Source organism: Perna viridis, chromosome 15, assembly GCF_037379345.1.
Source record: "Perna viridis isolate PV_CMFRI_1.1 ecotype Kerala chromosome 15, ASM3737934v1, whole genome shotgun sequence".
Taxonomy (NCBI): Eukaryota; Metazoa; Mollusca; class Bivalvia; order Mytilida; family Mytilidae; genus Perna; species Perna viridis.
Window position 1 is genome coordinate 15,549,842 of NC_142459.1, and position 21,332 is coordinate 15,571,173.

The 21,332-nt window shown below is 31.6% G+C and overlaps 1 protein-coding gene and 1 long non-coding RNA gene across 3 annotated transcripts; one reads left to right on the forward strand and one right to left on the reverse strand.

Moving 5' to 3' along the window:
- Window positions 1-6,654: 6,654 nt before the first annotated feature.
- On the reverse strand, window positions 6,655-8,881 carry LOC148597121 (uncharacterized). Its single transcript, XR_015918964.1, has 3 exons — window positions 8,669-8,881; window positions 7,500-7,591; window positions 6,655-6,920 (listed from the first exon to the last, which is right to left on the reverse strand). It is a non-coding gene; the product is annotated as an uncharacterized LOC148597121 (long non-coding RNA).
- Window positions 8,882-9,429: 548 nt separating this feature from the next.
- LOC148597122 (uncharacterized) lies at window positions 9,430-19,004 on the forward strand. Of its 2 annotated transcripts, none has more exons than XM_088563153.1 (2): window positions 9,430-9,580; window positions 14,134-19,004. In XM_088563153.1, the coding sequence occupies exon 2, from the start codon at window positions 14,138-14,140 to the stop codon at window positions 15,641-15,643; it is 1,506 nt and encodes a 501-aa protein (XP_088419279.1). In that variant the 5' UTR covers window positions 9,430-9,580; window positions 14,134-14,137; the 3' UTR covers window positions 15,644-19,004. The 2 variants fall into 2 exon arrangements, with proteins under 2 accessions (XP_088419279.1, XP_088419280.1); XM_088563154.1 differs by lacking the exon at window positions 9,430-9,580 and adding an exon at window positions 12,934-13,043.
- The last annotated feature ends 2,328 nt before the right edge of the window (window positions 19,005-21,332 follow it).

A 21,332-nucleotide genomic window follows, 5' to 3' on the forward strand; every position in this document is an offset into this window, starting at 1 on the left:
CCTGTTTTTGAAGTAAGCAATAGCAGATTGATGATTAATGTACATGTAAATTGATGCAAATTAAAAAAAATAAACTTTATGGTTAATAAGTCAAATGTATACAGTGATATTGTGCCAGTCTGTCTGTCTGTCACACGTTAGGTTTGAAGGTAGCTTTTATATCTCTGGTTGATTAGTCAAGTGTATATGGTGATTCCATGTCTATCAGTCTGTCTGTCTGTTGCACTATAGTTTTTGAGGTGTTTGTTTTACCTTTGGTTAATTAGTCGAGTGTATATGGTGATTCAATGTCAGTCTGTGTGTGTCTGTCTGGTTTTGAGATATTTTGTATACCTCTGGTAAATTAGTCAAATGTATATAGTGATCTTGTGTCTGTCTGTCTGTAACATGTTAGGTTTGGAGGTAGTTTTTTATACCTCTGGTTAATCAGTCAAGTGTATATGGTGATTCCTTTTTGGTCAGTCTGTCTGTCTGTATGTCTGTTTGGTTTTGAGATGTTTTGTATACCTCTGGTAAATTAGTCAAATGTATATATAGTGATCTCGTGTCTGTCTGTAGCATGTTAGATTGGGGTTAGTGTTTTATACTTCTGGTTAATAAGTCAAGTGTATGAAGTGGTCTGGGTGTCAGTATGTCTGTCTATTAAGACAAGTTTGGGTGTTCTTTGTTAAATATAAAAGTCATTAGTTCATTGGTTACAGATTTTATGCAAGTACAATGTTTTTATTCTTGTTCAATTTTCAGGACATTTGTCTCTCCAGTGGCGTGGAAGAATGTGTTGGACAAAATCTTAGTCTGCTTTCATCTCAATTGTTCCATGTTCATCTTGACTGTGTATATATCATCTTCCAGTACTATGTGCATGGGGCTGTTTGAGATGATGGCTGCATTTCATCATCATCCATGGATTCAGCAACTGAGGACCTGCCACAAATATTTCGCCTTAATCTTCCTGAATGGATTTAGACTCTCACTGTCTACAAACCAGCCTGACTTCTTTATGTTCCAGAATGTATCTAGACCACCCTGACCCTCTTTTTTTGGTGGAGTATAACCAGTTGGGATCATCATGATAAACTTCTGATGTTCAAGGATCTTTTTTTAAAGTAAATCGGAAGTGATAAATGCTTTCCAATGGCAAATCTGAAGGGTTTATGCTTTTTTGATATAACAATTGACATTTCAATACACATGTTAAAAAAAAACTGTGCTACTTACTAACTGTTACAGTCTGTGGCATCAACATTTTAGCTACTAGCCCGAATAGTCAATTTCAATATATCTTTATAAGAATGCAACTGAAATTCTCAGACTTTTCACTAACCCGAATCAATTTTTACTAGCGTCAGGTTTTGGGCTAACGACTAAAAGCACAGATTGAACTAATTGAGGAAAGTCACTATATATATTTATCTATGTATGTTATTTTGTATGAATTACATTCTGTGAAATCTGTCTAAACCTACATCCTTCAAATTTGAATTGGCTCCTGTAAGACTTGTATAGATTGTTGGTTTTCTAAAGTTCCAAAATCTACATTTACACTGATATAAAGATCTTTATAAAAAAAGTATCTGCTTTAGACAGGTTTCACTGTATATGAAATATCTAAATTTTGTGTTGTTTCAAATAGTTTTTTTTTTGTTTGTTTGGTTTTTTTTTTTAATTATCTCCCTTAGACCACACATTTTAAGCTTCTCTCAAATTAATTCTTTTTTTCATCGGATTGTTATTGGGGGCTTCTTGCTTGTTACAAACCAAGGTAAAGTCAAGTCCAACACAATATCCAGATGAGGCACTGACCATATTTTGCTGATGGAGGGCTAGGATAATTAGGAGATTAAAATTCAGAATCCTTCACAAAAAATGTTCTTACTCCGTCACTCTGACATTTCAATATTGTCTTTGTTATCAGCATGAGATATTGATATCTGCTGAGTTAAGGGGATGATATCATTCAAGGACTGATCACATAGGCAATATTCAAATGGTCATTAATCTGTTCATCACATGAGTTTTTGGCACTAATGATGTATTTATTATTTCCTTTAAGAAAGAAAAACCGTAAATGACTAGCAGATACATTGTGTGGTATATTCTTTTGACATAAAGTCAAGCTTACAACTTACTTTTATTTTCCTACTTTATAGGAAGCTGGGCATCATATGTACATGAAGAAATATGGTTACTGTCAGGGTGACTACACAGGGAGATAAACCAAATCAAGTATGTTTCATGTTTATAAATCGTAAGCACAACTTCTCCCTTAACATCTCAATGGATTTTGATGAAACTTTATACGAAGGTTTTGCAACATATTTAGATGTGCATGAAATAAGATAGTTACTGTCAGCAGACTCCAAGGGGAGATAATCCAACTTAAGTGTTGAAATGTTAAAACCTCATAAGCGCAACTCCTCCTACACCGCTGAATTGATTTTGATGGAACTTTATAGGAAGGTAGGGCATCATATATAGATGTGCATGAAAGAATAAAGTTACTGTCTGGGGACTGCAAAGAGAGAAAGTTGAACTTCCAGGTTACACATTCAACTGCATTTGAAATGGGGGTATATTCTCTTTATGAACTTGCTGAAAGTATTTCTAGTTTATCTTTAGTTGGTGTGTGTTTTTCTATTATTATTTATAGTGTTTTATTTGTTTCTGTGTCTGTATCATGGTCTCTTTTCTACTTTACATTTAACAGATTATCTGGTATTCTCCAGTTGAGTGGTTGGTCCATGTGGGTTAAAGAGATTAGAACTGCTCCCCACTTTTATTTATTTTGTTAATTTTGCCTTCTTAGTCCGGTATGTTTCCTGGTTTTATTGTATTATAACCAATTGTTAGGCACAGATCAGGTTTGTACTGAGGGGGGTGTCTGGCCTGGTTTGTTATAGAAAATAAGATTATTCCATATTTCAGCGAAAGTTTTTTTCTCAGTCATACGATAAAAAAAAACAATTCAATATTTCCATCATCCCTATTTTGATTATAATCAAATAAATATTTTAACCTTGGCTGCTGCTGAAAAAATTAATTATTTTCGAGCTTTGGCAAAAAAAGTTTGTAACTCACCATAAAATCCGAGCCCCCTACCCTTTTCCATAAGAGCCTTATTTCATATCAAACAAATGAAATGTCTCGCAGGGCTTAGCTTGATACTAAGCAGGGGTTAAACCGTGAAGGGTTGGGTCATATTTTTACACACCATTGAAGCTTGAAATTGAATCTGCTTTTATATGATCTCTAACAAGGACCTCTTTACTAGATACAAGCAGGAAGACATGAACATCATCATCAGATGATACAGATGCATTGGACACATCTTAAGAAAACATCAACAAGACCTTAGTAAAACAGCCCTTTTCTGGAAACTGCAGTGAAAGCAACGCAGAGATAATGTGGCGTCATAACATTGTGTTGGAAATGAGCAAAGTTAGCCACTAATGGGAAAGCCTATATCAAATGGTCAAAAAGCAAACATCAATTTGGTGTACTTGGCAGTAATTAAGAACTGGCTTGACACTTGATCCTATCTTCACACCAAACAATTCAATGTGCTTGCTCATGGAAGTACCATCTACCATTAAATCAATCACACGTTTTCCAAGAGATAAGGCAAAACAAATGTGTTTATAGTCACATCCTGAAAAAATAGGGTCAGTCGGTTGGTCAATTTTTTTTATTTACATTTTGTACAATAATTGAGGAAATGGTTACTGATCAAGGACAAAATTTCCAGAAATTGAAATTTCCTGATAAAAAATTCAGTGTTGGCGGCAAACAAATAGGGTACAATGTATGTCGGGTTACAGTAAACACACATTTTTGTTTTGCCTTACCTTGAAACATTGTCTTATAATCCCTGTCTGTATTTTCTGCTATTTTGGGAGATGCAGATAAGTTAAAAACAACCAATCCTTAAAAATTATCCTATGATCACTCAAAATTGCTGGCAAGGGAGGACATTACAACTAACCCCTGCAGGCAAACAAAATGAGAGTTCCGTAGAATATATATATACATGTATTTTTTTACATCTTATGTTTGTACAAAATTTAAAGACAAATTACACAAAAAAATGTCAGATTTTCTTGAATTCAACAATTGTAAGTAACTTTCTGGATACTGGAAAACTCAGGAGCAATAACTCTTCTCTTAAAATCAGTCTAATTATTGATGATGTGCAATGGCTTGATTTAAAATGTTTCACAGTAATTTTGAATTGGAAGAAAACTTAATTGATACATCAAAATAGACATATAATTAAGCTATTGTCATATGGACTTAAATATAAAGACATATAAAACTTAAATTTCTTTTGCGCTAAAATTACTTACAAAAAAAAATAAGTGGTAAATGTTGTTAAAATATTGTAATAAAGTCTACAAAAACAAAACAAAACTTTAAAAAAATGAAACAACAACATACATGTAAGTCCCCAAAGTGATAAAATCTTGATTAAAAGTTTTGTTTGTTCCTATCAACAGACTCCTACTAATGATGACTGATGGACAGCATTGACATGGTTTGGAAGCAAAATGGATTGTCTCCCTTAGAACTACAATGTAAATAAAATTACTTACACCTAGAATTTAAATTAATGGGTTGTATCTGTTTTTTGAACTTAATATATAAGTGTAAGTTTTTGTAAGAATCAGGCAAAATGGATGTCAAAACCCCACCAATCTGACAATATAATTTCACCCTTGGATACTATCACTATATGAAAATACCATAATTTGATCTCTGCATCACTGGATTTGTTCAGAAATTTTTTCAAGAGAATGTTATAGAAATGATTTTTTTTTTTACAGAATTCGCTGCCCTTGTAATCTTCTTTTTATGTGCATTTCAATGTGATTATAAGTCAAGTTACCAAAATGATACGAAAAAATCTTAACTTTTTACTTTAAATCTGAGAGCAAATCCATGTAGTCAAATTACACTTGCAAAACGGTTGGGTTTTGTGATACCATGGTTCAACAATTGCCTAATTCTTACAGAGACTGACACATACATTACATTACATAATTCTGAGAGAGATATAACTAGAAATACTTTAAGCAATCTCAATAAGAAAATGCCACTTTTTACATGTACTTGAAAAAACTGTCAGCAATCCACACTTGGTAATATCCCCCTGCCGCTTTCCTACCCAGAAACCATATACATGTAGGATACCTCTTAAATGATTAAACCGTTTAGATGTAAAAACAAAATAGGATATGTACAATGGTATCAAGTAATAAATAATCAACAAATTATATTCAGTGGTATCAGAGAATTATATGTATTAATTTCAGAAAATGATGGTAAAATTTTCTACAATTTCTAAATAAAATCCTGTTTGTACATATCTTTAGGTCAGAGAAGTTTTATTCAGTTTGCGCCGGTGGAATTTTTTTCATCTGCTCAAATGTGTATATTGAAATGCACTTGAAAATTAATTGCAGTCTCGTGCCTGCACCCTAATCCTGAGGAGAGAACCTAATACGGCAGGGGACTGAAACGTTCCGGATACCATTCTTCCTTTAAATTACACCTGTTTACCATAACATATATTACATCTGTCTATGTATAAATGCTTAACTACATTTAAACAATATATCCACCAAATTTCAACTTTTAATTTTAAGTTTTACAAAATTAGACCGGGGTAACTTGGTGTGTGAAACAGTGCACCTTAATGTAACCGTATAGTGCACCCTTTACTCTAAACCATAAAACATATTTACAAGCAGTGTCAAAGCATTCAATACAATCTTCATATTCTATGTTATATCCCAACAATATACCACCAGATTTAATTTTCGCCACTTTTTGTCTATTTTTCATGTTAACAATATATCCTAATGGGAGGTGTCAATCAAATGTAAATATATCAAAATATAGCCAATCAAAACCCTCATCATGTGGTCAAAAGTAAACACAATTATGGCCATGTGCACGTGGCTACAAATTTTCTTTAGTTTCATCATTTCAAATGCGACGTCATAGAAGATATTCTTGTATCTTCTTGTGATATGTGCTATTCTAACCACTTTTAAGCAAAAAAATGTTACTTCTTCAGCTTATAACAAATAAAATGGACAACCGAACAATTTTTTTCTGTGAAAATAAGTATTGCAATGCAGATAAAAAAGTCAAAGTTTTCCTTTCCTCTTTCGTCTACACCGGACTTTTTATTTTTTTTTATGTTTCGAGAAAAGCAGAGGATGCTTACCCTACCAGTGCACCAGGTCCATGCTCCAAGTTTTTAGTGGAGTCCAAGTTGCTCATTTGCTTTTGTTACTTTGTTAACCCGTAGCAGGAGATTCCGACTTTAATTTTGGAATTCCGAATGTATTATTCGAAAATCTGTACTTAATTTCGGAAATAGTTTGGAAAGTGAGGACTTAGGCATTTTTTTCAGAAAGTGTTTGGAAAGTATGGACTTGGAATTTTTTTCACTCAGAAAATGTTCGGAAAGTAGGGACTTGGAATTTTTTTCAATCGGAAAATATTCCGAAAGTGGGAACTTAGAAATTTTTTCACAAGGAAAACAATCGGAAAGTTGGACTTAAGAATCTTTTTTTTCCAATTAAAGTATAATAGAAAAGCTGGATTTAGAATGTTTCCCCTAAAATTTTTTAAACAAGACTCCATATATCAAATTGTACAGTATAATTTGTAAAGTTTATTGCAATAGAAACATAGCATGTATAATGGTTTGAAAAAAAATCTACATTTATGCTCAAGGGTCTCAACTAATACAATTTCAAAGGTTCTCAATCAAAGCACTATACTACAGTACATGTATCTGCATTTGTGTTTTAGATCACAGTATTAAACTTAAAACACATGGAGTAGCATCCACATTATACAAGGACATTAATCTGGTTTCAATTCTTCTGACAAAACTGTAAACGACTCATCTGAAATCAAAAATTAGACTAGATATACAATGTATCCTTGTTTAAGTCCTGATTGCCCAGTGATACATGAATGATAATGTACATGTACATAGGTAGTATTATAAAAATCATCTTAATTTAATATATTGACTGATTACATAAAGAAAGTTATTTTTCATCTTTTTTTTCTACATGTGTATGACAGTGACATCACAAACCTATTAAATGCTAACTTATTGTATTTTGAAGTTATAAGGATGTAATACTCTTTTAGTTTACACAACCTCAAAACCAGTTGTGTGCATCACATAATTGAGGATATTACTGCACAGACAGGCATTCCTGAATTACTACCATTTTATTTAAATTTGCACACTTTACCTTGAGGGTAATTAAAGAAATATTCAGTATTGTATACCCATCACAATCCAGAATTTACATGGGAAAATGCCAACATCTTTCTTTAGAATGCATGAAATATATACCACACATATGTACGTTACCACTTCCATAATTAGTTAACCTGTTTTGATAATGACCAGTATTATTTAAGTAATCTAATTAATTTAGCACACTGGACAATAACAGTCTGCAACTCACCATTGATTATCTTTGTTAGTACAGTTATACTCTTAAAACCTCAATGTTTACAAGTAAAAGAATCACCATTTCTGTATACTGCAACCCATACCCTTAAAAAGAATGAATGTATGAAATTAAATTGTTGGTTTTCAGTATGTAATGAAGTACTGAGAAACTGCCATTCAGTATTTGATTGTCATGGGGAATTGGTCGAGAAATTTTCGTTACTTAAATTACAAATCACCAATTTAATATTTCAGAAGCCAAAATGCATTTGTCCATAATAATCAATTATTAGCGAGCGAAAAAAAAGTCATGTCCCAGAAGTAATAAAAAGTGACTGTCCTTACGGCGTAAATACGTCATTTCCTTCAATCAAACAAATTAGAAAATATGGGTTAAGATTACGTTTCAGTAGAAATAAATTCATCTTTTCTGATGGTTTTCAAGTTTTTTTTCTAATTTGTTTTAATTATTTAAAGAAGTGAATGGTATGTTTATAAAAACTTCTGGAAACACGCGGATGTACGTACGTGTATTTCCACTGTTGCTGTTGTCAAGAACCTAACCCGCCTCAGAAAAAATATAATTCCGATTATATTATCAAAATCGCAGCATAGCTTTTCCAAGATAGGAAAGGCAATAATTTTCTGTTTGGAATTTGCAGCTGTCATCTGAACTTTGTTTATGTCAAATGTAAAATATTCCCACTATCCGTGGAGAACTGTAATATATCTGTACAGATTGAAACTAAAATTGATGCTGCTAGAGATGCCCTTAAGGGGGGGGGGGGGGGGGCAATGTTCAAGTTATTAATTTATTGAAAAAAAATTCCCCATATATTCACAAGGCAGTTTTTTAAATAGAAATATTGATTTTGCTCGCTGCTTAAATGTTAATAAAAATACTGAACTTGAGCAGCAAAAAATTTCATCCGGGTCGACCCCCCCCCCCAATCATTGTAATGTCCTTTAATATTTTTTACGAATCTCGCACAGACGGTACATGTATGGTACAGTTCATGGTGCTCGCTGGTTTAGACAATGCCTACCGAATATTAGTACAGTAACCGTGTGTAGTTTTAGTTTGTTGACACCTCCGTCAAAACTCCCCTTCAAGCATCATGGTAATATTGTATATTTCTCTTCTTGGTATATAACTTCGTTTCTTCTTCGACAGATACCTACCAAGATATCATTGTTTTCTCGTTGCACTTCGATTTCAAGCATTCCGCTGTTGATCGTATTTTCATACGGGTATTTTCGAGATACGACAAAAATCGTAAATTTAAAATGAAACTGAATTTAAATAGTTTGAAAAGAGTATTTCTTTGAATGATTTAATTAAAAAACGTGATTTTAAGAAATTATTTCTCAAGTGAAGTATAAAATTAAAAAAAATATCATTTTATTGTCGACGAAGTCCTTAAGGTAGCTCGAGTTTGATTGGCAGATATTTCCGGTCCTACTTAAATACGACTGCATACGCCTGTCAGATTAAAATACGCCTGTGGGAGAAAAGCATACGTCTGTAGCATTAATATTGTGTTTTCTGTGGAAATAATATTATATTGGCTTGGTAAGATGTATTTTGTTCAAATAAATTATCTTTCAGCAAATTATTTGTTGATGGGATGTAGAACTAGCCGATGTAAATAACAATCTGACAGGCGTTCGACATTCGTGATTGCGCATGTGTAATTTTGTATTGGAATAAAACATGTGGACATGTGGTTTACAAAGTTAACAAAAACAAGCCGCCATGATACATGTATAATGCACACACTTTGATCATTTGAACTAGGGAAAAAGTCGAGAAATATATGATGATAAAAGTCGACATGTTTGTTTATAAAACAACATTCTGACCTTTGAAATGTCGACAAGACCAGTTTTAACCAATTATTCTGACTTATTTTGAAAAAAAAAACAACTAGGAATCGGGTGTACCCTATGAGCTTCCATAACTAATCGTGTGTAATCTGTGGTTATACCAGGAAATAAAAAGATAACATTCCGTACTAAACCAACAGGACGTTTTCCTCTCTGACGTTCAAATAAGTTAACTTCGTGCTAATTGGGAATACTGACCAGTAAAGAGTAAGATTTACTTTTCCATTCAGCTTTTACTTCAGTTCATTGTACCATATTCTTGTATTGTCCGTGCTTTATTATTTCATAATGGTTGATAAATATGTCAAGGGTCAAACTTTAAGACTAAGACTAGTCTGTTTTTTTTTTGTTTTTTTTGTTTTTTTTGTTTTTTTTGAAATATCAAAACAGAATGAGGTCTGCCTCAATACAATGTACACAAATCCATATATAACAAGTATTAATACATGTATATTCAAGTACCAATCCACGTAGAATTCAGACACTGCCAATGGTAGAGGTGATTCATGCTGTAGAATCAAAGTACTCATGTACTGAATCAATTTATATCAATCGTTTTAGCGCCTCAAATATTCGTCGTATTCCAAAAATATGGAATAAAAGGAAAGTACGGGAATCGAATTCAAACGTATCTTAACATAAGCTTATTATAAGCTTATTATTATGAATGGTTAATATTAAACTCATCGTTTTATTTTTCTTAAATTCACCATTCTGATTATGAAGGACATTTAAAAACACACACACCAAAATACATTATAATGCATCATAGTAGCGTGCCAGTTTGCGTAATGTTCGGGTTCGATATATGTTTACATGGAACACTCCGATATAGCCCATAATTGAACTACAAACTACTAGTTGACCATTCCCAGTTTTTAAATTTTCAGGTCGAAATTCAGTTTATCGACCTCCAGGTCAAAACTGTCTGTTAAATAATTCAAATTTAAGGAGGTAGACATAGGGTAAAGGACATAACTCTTACAAATCATTATAACGTTTGTATTCAGCATTTGACATCAATCTCATGTAAGCATCAAGTAACTTGGACTGATTTCATTATGTTTCAAATGAAAGCGTTATATGCTTTGGTGAAATCGAATATGATGTAACCATATCACTGATTTCAAGAGGCGTCCCTTACCCCAGCTCTACCTCCTTAAGCCACAAATCATTGAAATAAATCATATCCTTAGAAACGTGTTACACTCAACTATCTTCATTTCTCAGTTGATAAGGTTCATAGCTCAAGTGCTACAAGTTGTTTCATAGACACCTATGTGTCATGTGAAAGCGCGTAGTTCCTGGCCACTTAGTCCAGAGACACGTACATTAACATAAACGATAAAGTATTATAATACTATCACAGGGGCTTGGTTCTACTCCCAAATATGCAGTCCGAATAGTATATAACAAGAAAACGGGAATCCCAGATTTTGGGGTAACTCGCTTCAACTCAACCACCCCCCTCCCACCCCGAAAAAAAATCAAATATATTTATTACTTATTACTGCCCTGCAAACAACCTAATAAATAAATACAGGTATCACCACCAAATACTTCTTAATATATAGAGTCCGGCTGCATATATGATAGTGGGAGCAAGCCCCTGTGATATGATTTCACCAATCATGGCCAAAATAGCAAAATAGAATGATTAATATTGCAAAAAGCAATAATACCAGACCAAAAAATGGCACAATTCCCAAGAAGTGCATTATCGAAATTCATATGCCATCGTCTATGCAAAGTTTCATTTTTATTTGCCATCTCGTAGCTTCCGTTGTCATGAGGCGGTAACCGTAATAAAAATATATTTATGATACAGTGGATAATACGTCAGGATGGTTTTGGGGGTAATGGCACCTTTGTGTAACAAAAATGGTCAAACGATGAGCGGCAAATAAAAGCATAGCATCCCTTTCTTTATAATGTTTCTTGACTGGAACCACTGCCTCAAGGCCTGCATAAGACAGTGTCCCAATTAGTACTCGGCATTCCTTTTATTATTCCTTTTCGATGATTGAATACTATTTACAATCTCGCTGGGTTTTCATTTCTAGTTAAACATCAAATGGTTTATTATGCGTTTAAAAATGAATAGGTAACTTGAATATATTCGTATGTAGTTCCCTTTTTACCTTTAAATGTGGCTATTATTAACTTATTCATTATTCTTATGTTACGTTTATCTGAGCCACTCCACAACGTATATTATTTTCAAATAGTTTTTCCTTCCAACCCAAAACACAATTAATTGTTTTAACGAAGCGTCAGCGACCTATATACATGTATGTAGAATGTAAGACCAGAACTATGAATGGCTAAAATATTCTGACGGAAGTAGACGATTGCACAAGTGCTCCGTCCATCATTGGCATAGCCTAAAATCCTATTAATTATAATGATTATTGGGACATGTTTCAATTTCTATATTAAATTAATGGATCTGGTTTGAGTGGTTCTGTTATATTTCATTTCTTTCGATTTCGTTCTTCGTTTCGTTTGATGTTGTATTGAGTTTGTTTCGGACTTTACAGGTACTTCTGATACTCTGTATTATGATTGAACCAGGAAGCTTTAACACAAACTGCAACAAGTAGCTATTTTACCGTGACTCAATGTCACATTGTTTAGCAAACTATAACAAAATGTTTCCTATAGAAATTTATAGTTAATTAGTGTCAAGTGGGGACAAGAAAGGTCAAGAATTTGAGAAATTAAAGCGACATTTTTTTTCATTTAAAGGCAAAATAAAGTAACATAGGACAAAAATGAGATAATTATTGAAAAAAAAAAATGAGTTAATTATTTTTAGGAAAATTTAGAAAAAAACGGAAGTCAACTGATACAAATTTAAAATAAAAATTTTTTTTTCTCAATTTGACCAATGAACAGTTTGAATAAATTAGTTACTACAATTCATAAAGAAACTATATCTATATATTAGATTTGATTTGATGTATTTTCAAATTGATAAAAGTATGGAAACATGTTTTATGTGAAATAACAAACAGGAAATTATTTGGAAACAATACTCAATGGTATGATTAAAAGAAAAGGTGATTTTTTTTTCTTTAATGGAAGAAAAACATAGCAAAATGTATTGTTATAAAAGAAATTAGTTCAAAATATATGATAAAATGGGTTATTATCTAGAGAGATATGAAAACTGCAAAAAATAATACCAAGTTGAGCAATATGCCTTAATCTAAAAAATGAGAGAATTGAATCTTTATAACATATTTTGAAGTCAGTTTTTCTGTTACTTTATTGATTTATCTCTTTCTTTTTTATTATTTTTCTTTAATGAAAAAAATCTTCCTGATACTACTATCATTTTGGAAATATTTCAAACAACCTTTTTATCTTCACATTTTTACCTGAAAAATATTCTTGTCCTGGTTTTTAAAAACAATATTTTCCTATTTTTTTAATTTTTTTTTGCTTTAAATCAAACACATGAATAAACAACTGTATGTCTCTGTTTAAATAAAAACACAAATTTCTTTGCGCTATTCCACTTGTTGTTTCTTGTCGCTTTTTGTCACTTCTTGTCGCCAATTAGTAAGACCCGCAGACTTACGTCATCATTGAAACAGAAACTCCGCGTCTGTCTGAAAGGTGCAGGACCACCGCTAATTTAAATCCCTGACGGTGTTGCATGTCTGTAAGTCATACAAACATATTGTCCCTCAATAACTGTGTTGATTTTCAAACTTGATATATACGGTTGTGCCAAATTAAGACATGACAGTAATTCCTTTTGTGATTCGGTACAGGAGATATATTTTTGTTTTGACCACCACCGATCCCGAAAGGGATGACACATGCAAGTACTTAAATTTGAGATTCCAGAGAGGTTTAACCTTACTCCTACAACGTTAGAAGTTGGAATTCCGTTCCCCCATACCCCAACTCTTAGGATGGCACTAAGTCAGAAAATAGCTTGCCAACTCCAGCATTGCTGGAGTAGGTTTAGCCTTTGTAATCACAACTTTGGATTTTTTTTAACGGAAAACAAGGGCTTAATATACATGTACGCACAGTCGTTTGAATATAAGTGACAAATAGCAAAAAAGAGTCAAATATTGCTATTTTTCGCTACAATTCAAACAACTGATGAACGTATCTGCTAAGTCAGGTCAAGAGGCTTAGTATTTTGACCCACTGTATGAATAGTAATCAAGGGAACCAAGGTTCTAGCAGAAATCAAAAGAAAGTAATCCAGTGAGAAAGATAATACATAGAAAACAGACATAAAAAAGAACACGTAGTACATGTCACTAAAATAATACATACAAAGTAGGTTTAGTGTCCTCTGCTTTTCTTGAAACACCGACCGAGTTGCTCATAAAAAGTCCAGGGTAGTTGAAAGTTGAAAGGTTTATATAAACTTATTTTAAAGTCAATAAAAAAATGGTAAACTGTCAAAAGAAAAAAAATATCCTCAGTGCCAAATCACGAAATAATAGTTCAAGCTACGTTTCGCAGCACAGATGTATGTAACTGATTTTAACCTGTATGAAAGGTCTAAACTCATTCAAAAATCAATAAAAATACATTTTGTAACAAGCCTTATCCATTTTGGGATTTCACCCTGGAGAATTTTTTTTGCTTTGACTACCACCGTCAAAACAAAAAAATAGAACCAATGCTAAATCCCAAAAAGTGATTATACTAAGCTATATATAATTGATTTTAAGATAATTGTCTCCTGGACTAAAATTGAAATTAATAGTTTTCTCTTTATATTGCAGAAAAATGGCATCATTCATCGACAAAAAAATTCAACTCGACTGTGCAGAACACAAGCAAAGATATCAATATTATTGTAGGTCTCATGACTCTGTTATTTGTCAAAAATGTCGACTGGAGTCCCATAAAAAGTGTAAAGACACTTTAGATATAGAAGATGTCATCCGTAACGTAAAATCATCTGCAGTTTTCGAGGATTTATGGACCAATATAAAAACAAATCATGAAGCTGTCTTGAATGCAATCATTGATAGGGAAGAAAATGTGAAAAAACTACAGAAAAAGAAGGAAAAACTATCAACTGAGGTGAAAGAAAAAACACAAAATCTTATTGATCAAATAAAGAAACTAGAAAACAAAACACTATCAGAGTTAGAGTCAGTTGTAAATGAAAATATAAATGAAATCAAAGCCACCACAAAAATCCTGGAATCAAATAAAAGAAAACTTGGTGAATTATTGGAACAGGAGGAACTCATTAAGAACCACGCATCAAATTTCGAAACATTCATTGCAACAAAACAAATGGAGAGCGAAGTTGAAGAATCAGAAGAAATCTTACACAAATTATCTGAAAAAGGAGCCATGGATAATACAGACATAGAAATGAATGAAAACATCACAGCAGACGACACAATTTTTGGAATAAAAACTCTGTGTGACATTAAAGTATCAAAAGAAAAAAATACAACATCCATAAACATAAACAAACCAAACATGGGTCAGGCAGAGGTGAAGACAAGATTCCCCAGACAACTGACACTTAAACAACAGTTTACAGTAGATCAAGGTTTGTGGACTGGTTGTTGTACGCTGCCTAATGGACTCCTGGTGTTGACTGATTGGTCCAATGATGTAGTAAACATACTGCACAGTAATGGTCAACACAAATCATCAGTCAGATTTAATGGAGGAGTAGATGGTGTAACAGTCATCAATGAGAACCATGTTGCTGTTTCTAATCCTGACCATAAAACAATATCCATCATAGATGTAGACAGGAGTAAAATCATTAAAACACTTCAGATAAAGAGTAAAGTCTATGGAATTACACATAGTGATGGACATTTATACTTCTGTGTAGATCAGGTAGGAATCCGAAAAATTAATATAGATACAGAAAAAATAGACAAACTCCATGATGACCAGACTGTTGATGTTTATTCATATATAGACACAGATGGCAACAGAATATGTTATACCTGTCCTGACAACAACAACAACACAGTTACTGTCCTGGATTCTGATCTCAGAGTTATCTTTACATTCAAGGATCACAATACAATGTCAGGGCCTCTTGGAATATCAATGGATGAACACCAGAATATTTTTGTGTGTGATATTAACAAACATAATTTATTACTAATTTCAAGGGATGGAGATAAACATGAAGTTGTAGTCAGTGGAGGTGATGGGTTGTGGCGCCCTCGGTGTGTACATTATGATAAAGTGACCCATCTCCTCACTGTTGTTGATTCTAAGAATGTGGTCAGGATATTTACTGTATATTGACTTTTGATGGAGAATCAAAACTGAGATAAACAAATTATTGAGATTAATTCGATTTCAAGGTAAGAAAACATGTTTTATTTTTTACATGTAGGCTTTGTTTATCTTAATAAATTTTAATAATATCAGACATTTCTACCTTTTTTTCTTAATTGTCAGACATAAATAAACATACATTTGTTCATGTGATAATTAACTAGATTAAAAGAAAAGAAATACCTTTTATTTTTTGGGGCTTCATTTCTTATTAAAAAATTTTTCAAAAAGTACAGAAATAGCATATTGAGTACAGTGTTAAATGAATGATTTTAAAAAAAGAAAATTATTTCCTTTTTTTTATCAGTCAGTTTTGGTCTTCATCAAGATAGTCAAATACATGACATGTATACTCGAATTCACCTCGGCCTGTTGGCAGTTTTTTTTTAATTATCTTTTAAGTTACTCATAAGTTCCTTTAAGAAATTTGCCATTTTATTTATGTCGTTCAGTACTACAATTTTCATACAATTATTTCTCGTCCTTACCTCTAAGATTAAAAAAAATTCGAAATTTATTTTTCCTACGAGAGTTTTGCACTGAACGTATTGTTTATCCGCCATCTTGTTTCTATGGATATTTTGAGATGTTCCCTATTACCTCACAATTGAGGAGCTGAAATACCATGATTTCCCGCCATATTTCTGGTTCCCTGCTGATTCATCACTTTATGTGGTAAGTCTCATATGAAGTACCAGTTGTAGCATTTTTATTCGGAACTTCTGCTTTTTTCTTTTACTAAAGGTAAAGAGCAGAAAAGGTAATTTTAATAATATCAGACATTTCCACCTTTTTCTTAATTGTCAGACATAAATAAACATATTTGTTCATATGATAATTAACTTGATAAAAAGAAAAGATACATGATTTAATTTTTGGACTTCATTTTCAAAAATCTTAACAATATTTGACAGAACTTTCTACTTTTATCTTGGCATAAGATTTACAAAAATATGATAATTATTAACTTATTAAAAAATGTTTCAAATAGTACAGAAATTTCATATATATATTTCATAAATTTAATTTATATTTTTTTATCAATCAGAGTTGGTCTTCATCAAGATTGTCAAATACATGTACATGTATTTACATGTAGATGTGTCATCATTGAAAATAATGCCTTTTGTTGTATATATTTGCATTTTCATGTTTCTAAATATATGAAATGTTCTCCTTTGAAAACTGAAAATAATTAAAATCAAAAATTTTAATACTAGTATTACTTTGTGTAAATATCTAACACCATACATGTACCACATCAAGATATGAATGTGGTAAAAGATAAGTACATGTACATGTATAAGTGATTTATTCATACCCAGTATTTACATGTAGGCCTTTAAAAATAAATTTCTTTAAAACAATAATTAAAAAAAGTAGTCATGTAATGTACATGTAGCATTTTTTTAGTCATGATTTGAATTAATTTAATATAATTTTTTTGGCAACATGTAAAATCCTTATAAGTCTTCATTGCTTCAACTAAAATGAACATATTTTTTTAAAAAGTTTGATTTATTTCATAACTGTTATTGTGTTTTTTTCTTGAAATATTAATTACATGTATATTAATGAAAGATACTACTAAGGACATTAAATTAACCACAACAGTGATTACATGTACTTGCAAATGCAATGATAAATAGAAATATCTTCAATTTATAGATTCACATGTAGATACATGTACAGCTACATGTATAAAATGTTGATTTTTAAGTCAGTTGTTGTAAATATATATATGTACATGTATGTGTATTTGATTTTATATATTTAGCACTAACGGGGTGGATGGAGAAATTATGAAAAAGGGGAGGGGTGCCAGGTTATTATTTGCTCAATAAGGTCCATAGGTTGTAAAAATTAAAAATTATTCAAAGGGGGATTACACCCTGCACCCACCACTGTAATTATGTTAACACCTATACCTGTATTTTATAATTGGTTCAAATCTAATGTATGATTCATGTGAGGAACAATGCCAGTTTGTATTTTTATGACTAATAAGATTATAACATGTACATGTAGTTTGAATGGTGCATTTATAATGATTTAGTGTTTTTTTTCTCTTGATGGACTGAGACAATATTAATTTATTAAACAAATTCAGATTTAGAGATAAATAAAATATGTTTAATCTATAATGATTTAATTAATCAGAAATCTTCATAAAAATATCAGAAATTTTTCTCTTTTTATCTAAGAACAATGTTTTAATTTACTGACTTAATTATCTTTAATAAATTTTTACTTTTTTATTTACATAAATGTAATACATTTTGTAATTAACGTAATAAAAAATCTTTAAAAGAAATGATACTAAATTAGTTTATTTAGTAAAATAATTGATTTTTTGGAAATTATTTTATATTTCTTTATTAATAAGTCTTGGTCTTCATCAAGTTTTTTTTTTCTAATACATGTACATGTATCTAGATGTGTCATCAGTGAAAATCTGTTCACTTCATTGTTTTTGTACCTGTTTATAGTTGTATTTATCATTTTCATGTTTCTATCTTTGATTTAGTCGTACTCAAATGATTTAAAAAATATTTATTTGTTATTTGTCATGAATATCATATATATATATACATGTATATTCTTTTAAAAGTGTCTTTAAAACAATGAATATTTTAGGCACTGTAAACAAATAGTTATAACTTATTGTAGTTATAAATATTATGAATGCATGTACATGTATGCATCCTTTTAATGACTCTTAAAAAACAACACTTTCAAATATTAAAATGAAACTGTAAAAGAAGTAGTATGTAAAAACATGTATTATACTTTATTTTTATTTTTATCCAGGATTTGAATTGTTATACAAGACATTTCACCTTCAACTTTGACAACTGATATCCTTGTACATGTATATTCATGTCAAATTTCATTTAAAAAAATTAAATACATTTCTTCATGTACTGTACATTTATAAATCCTTCTGAAGTTACATGTATACTCATTTTTTATTCTTGAAATTTGAAATATTTTTGACTTAAAGTAAATAAACTGGAAATCACATGCATTTTCACTAATTGTAAATGCATGGAGATTTCTTCAATACTTACCATGTGTACAGTACATCATCTATGTTTAAATGTAATTTTTATCAATATATAAATGTACATGGCATGAATAGAATGCACATTCATTCATTTACAATATTTGTTTATTTTTTTTTATTTTTTTTTATTTTGTTTGATTTTTTTTTTTTTTTTTTTTTTGTATAAATATATATATATATATGTGTGTGTGTTTCATTTTCTTGTGTATGTACTTACAGGGTTGGATTGAGAAATTTAAAAAGGGGGTCCCGAAAGGGCACTCAGGTCAGTATTTGCTCATTGGATATTTTTAATGAAGATATATGTAACACAAATTTTCCATCACCCCATGAACCCCCTGGGTATCCACTGTAAGTATGTTTACATCAATTATTCATAGTTCAATTCCACCAAACCAAAGTCTGACAATTGAATAGGAAATATCAAGTGACTTGTTAAGAAGGTCAGTTAGGATTTTCCCTGAGATGAATAAACCCAGTTTTTATTTTAGAACTAATGAGGCCTAACCATATGGAATTACATGTACATGTACATTGAACGGTAGAATGATTTATAATTTATCTTCTGAAACACTAAGAACAATATTCGTGTATCTACATGTAGATGGCCAAGGCATGGTGGAAGTTGGTTTTAAACACTTAGTGAATGTGGATTTTCCGATAATGGGCGAATCCAACATATGTCATGATCAATATGGATATTAATGACAAACCTAATATTTTATGTCCATCAAAGAAGTGACACATTCCAATACATTCTGTGGAATATATATTCATCTTCAGGACACTGTCAACATGGACTCGTTCAAGAGGCTTTGTCGATTCACGGAGTCTTTAATTATGTGCTCTGCCAATATGGATTATCGCATGAAAGGCAGACTATTTGGATTCTTTTTTTTAAGATGGAATTATTTTCTCTAGTGAGAACTTCTGTTTATGTAGAATTAAGCTATGAAAGGTTTTTCATGTATTATACATTGTGTCTTGATTATTTGTTTGAACTTGCACTTCAGCATGTTGAATTAATAACACTTATAAAATACATGTACATGTAGTGTTCATTTGTAATTATTCATTCAGTTGTAGATAATTCCAAATTGGAAAAAATTGTTATGAGGCAAAACAAATATATGTCAATATTACTTGTTTTTTTTATTTTAACACCACATCACAGTGCACTTGAAAAGCAAAGCATTTTGGTAAGGTGATTTATAATCTTAATGAAATGCACACAAAAAAGGGCAGCTAATTCTGTCAAAAATTTATTGTTTCTTACATTTTCTTAAAAAAATATTCTAAACAAATCTATTGATGTAGAGATCAAAGTATAATCTTTTCAAATACAGAAAGTATCCTTGAGTAAAATTATTTTTTCATATTTGTGGGCTATGGACATGCATTTTACCTGATTTAAAACTTATTTAATTATTTAGTTTCAATACAGATCCAGTCCAATAATATTAATTAGTTAGATTTTGTTTCTGAGAATATACGAGTTTGAATCATCAAGTTGTTTTTATATAGTGGGAACTTATGCTGTTAAATATGCTTTCAATTCAAAATTACTGTGAAACATTATAAAGCCATTGCAGTCCTCCATAATAAGTCTGATTTTATTCAACTTTAGAAGAGAAGAGTTATTGTTCCTGAATTGTGTCAAGTATCCAGAATTTTACTTCTAATCCAAGCACATTTGAGATTTTTTGTGTAAATTGTCTTGTAATAGTATTCAGCTGGTGTAAAAAAAAATAAAACATATATTACGAAAATCTCTTTTTTGTTTGCCCTTAAGGGCTAGTTTTAATGTACTGGCCTGTCTCTGGCCATTTTCTGAAGATATTCCCATGATGGGGTTAATTTTGCGCATTTCAAACACAATGGTATGACGCCATGTAATCTATGCTTGGCTGTAACTCTAGTGTCCATGGAAGGGCTGTTAAAGTGTGGTCTTGTTGATGATTTCTCAAGATGTGTCCAATTTATCGCTACCATCTGATGATGATATGTTTCACGTCTTCCTGATTGTATCTGCTAAAGAGGTCATACCTTCCAGAAGGTATCTACTAAGGACATCCATGATGGAGGCCTTATTTAAGAGGGTTCCAGTCGATTTCACTAGTATTAATTAACATTTTAAACAAGAAAAGTTTAAAATAGATAATTAACTGCGGTGGAATAATGGTATCACGCTGTCGTCAGTTCGTCATTGTCGTCTGCCGTCGAATAATAGTATCATAATGTCGTCAGTTTCTTTATTTTCGTCTGTGGTGGAATAATGGTATCATGCTACAGTCAGTTTCATCATTGTTGACTGCGATGAAATAATTGTATCTCGCTTTCGTCAGTTTTGTCATTGTTGTCTGCGGTGGAATAATGGTATCATGCTATCGTCAGTTTCTTTATTGTTGACTGCAGTGGACTAATGGTATCATGTTGTTGTCATTGTTGTCTGCGGTGGAATAATGGTATCATGCTATCGTCAGTTTCTTCATTGTTGACTGCTGTGGACTAATGGTATCATGCTGTCGTCAGTTTCGTCTTTGTTGCCTGCGATGGACTAATGGTATCATGCTGTCGTCAGTTTCGTCT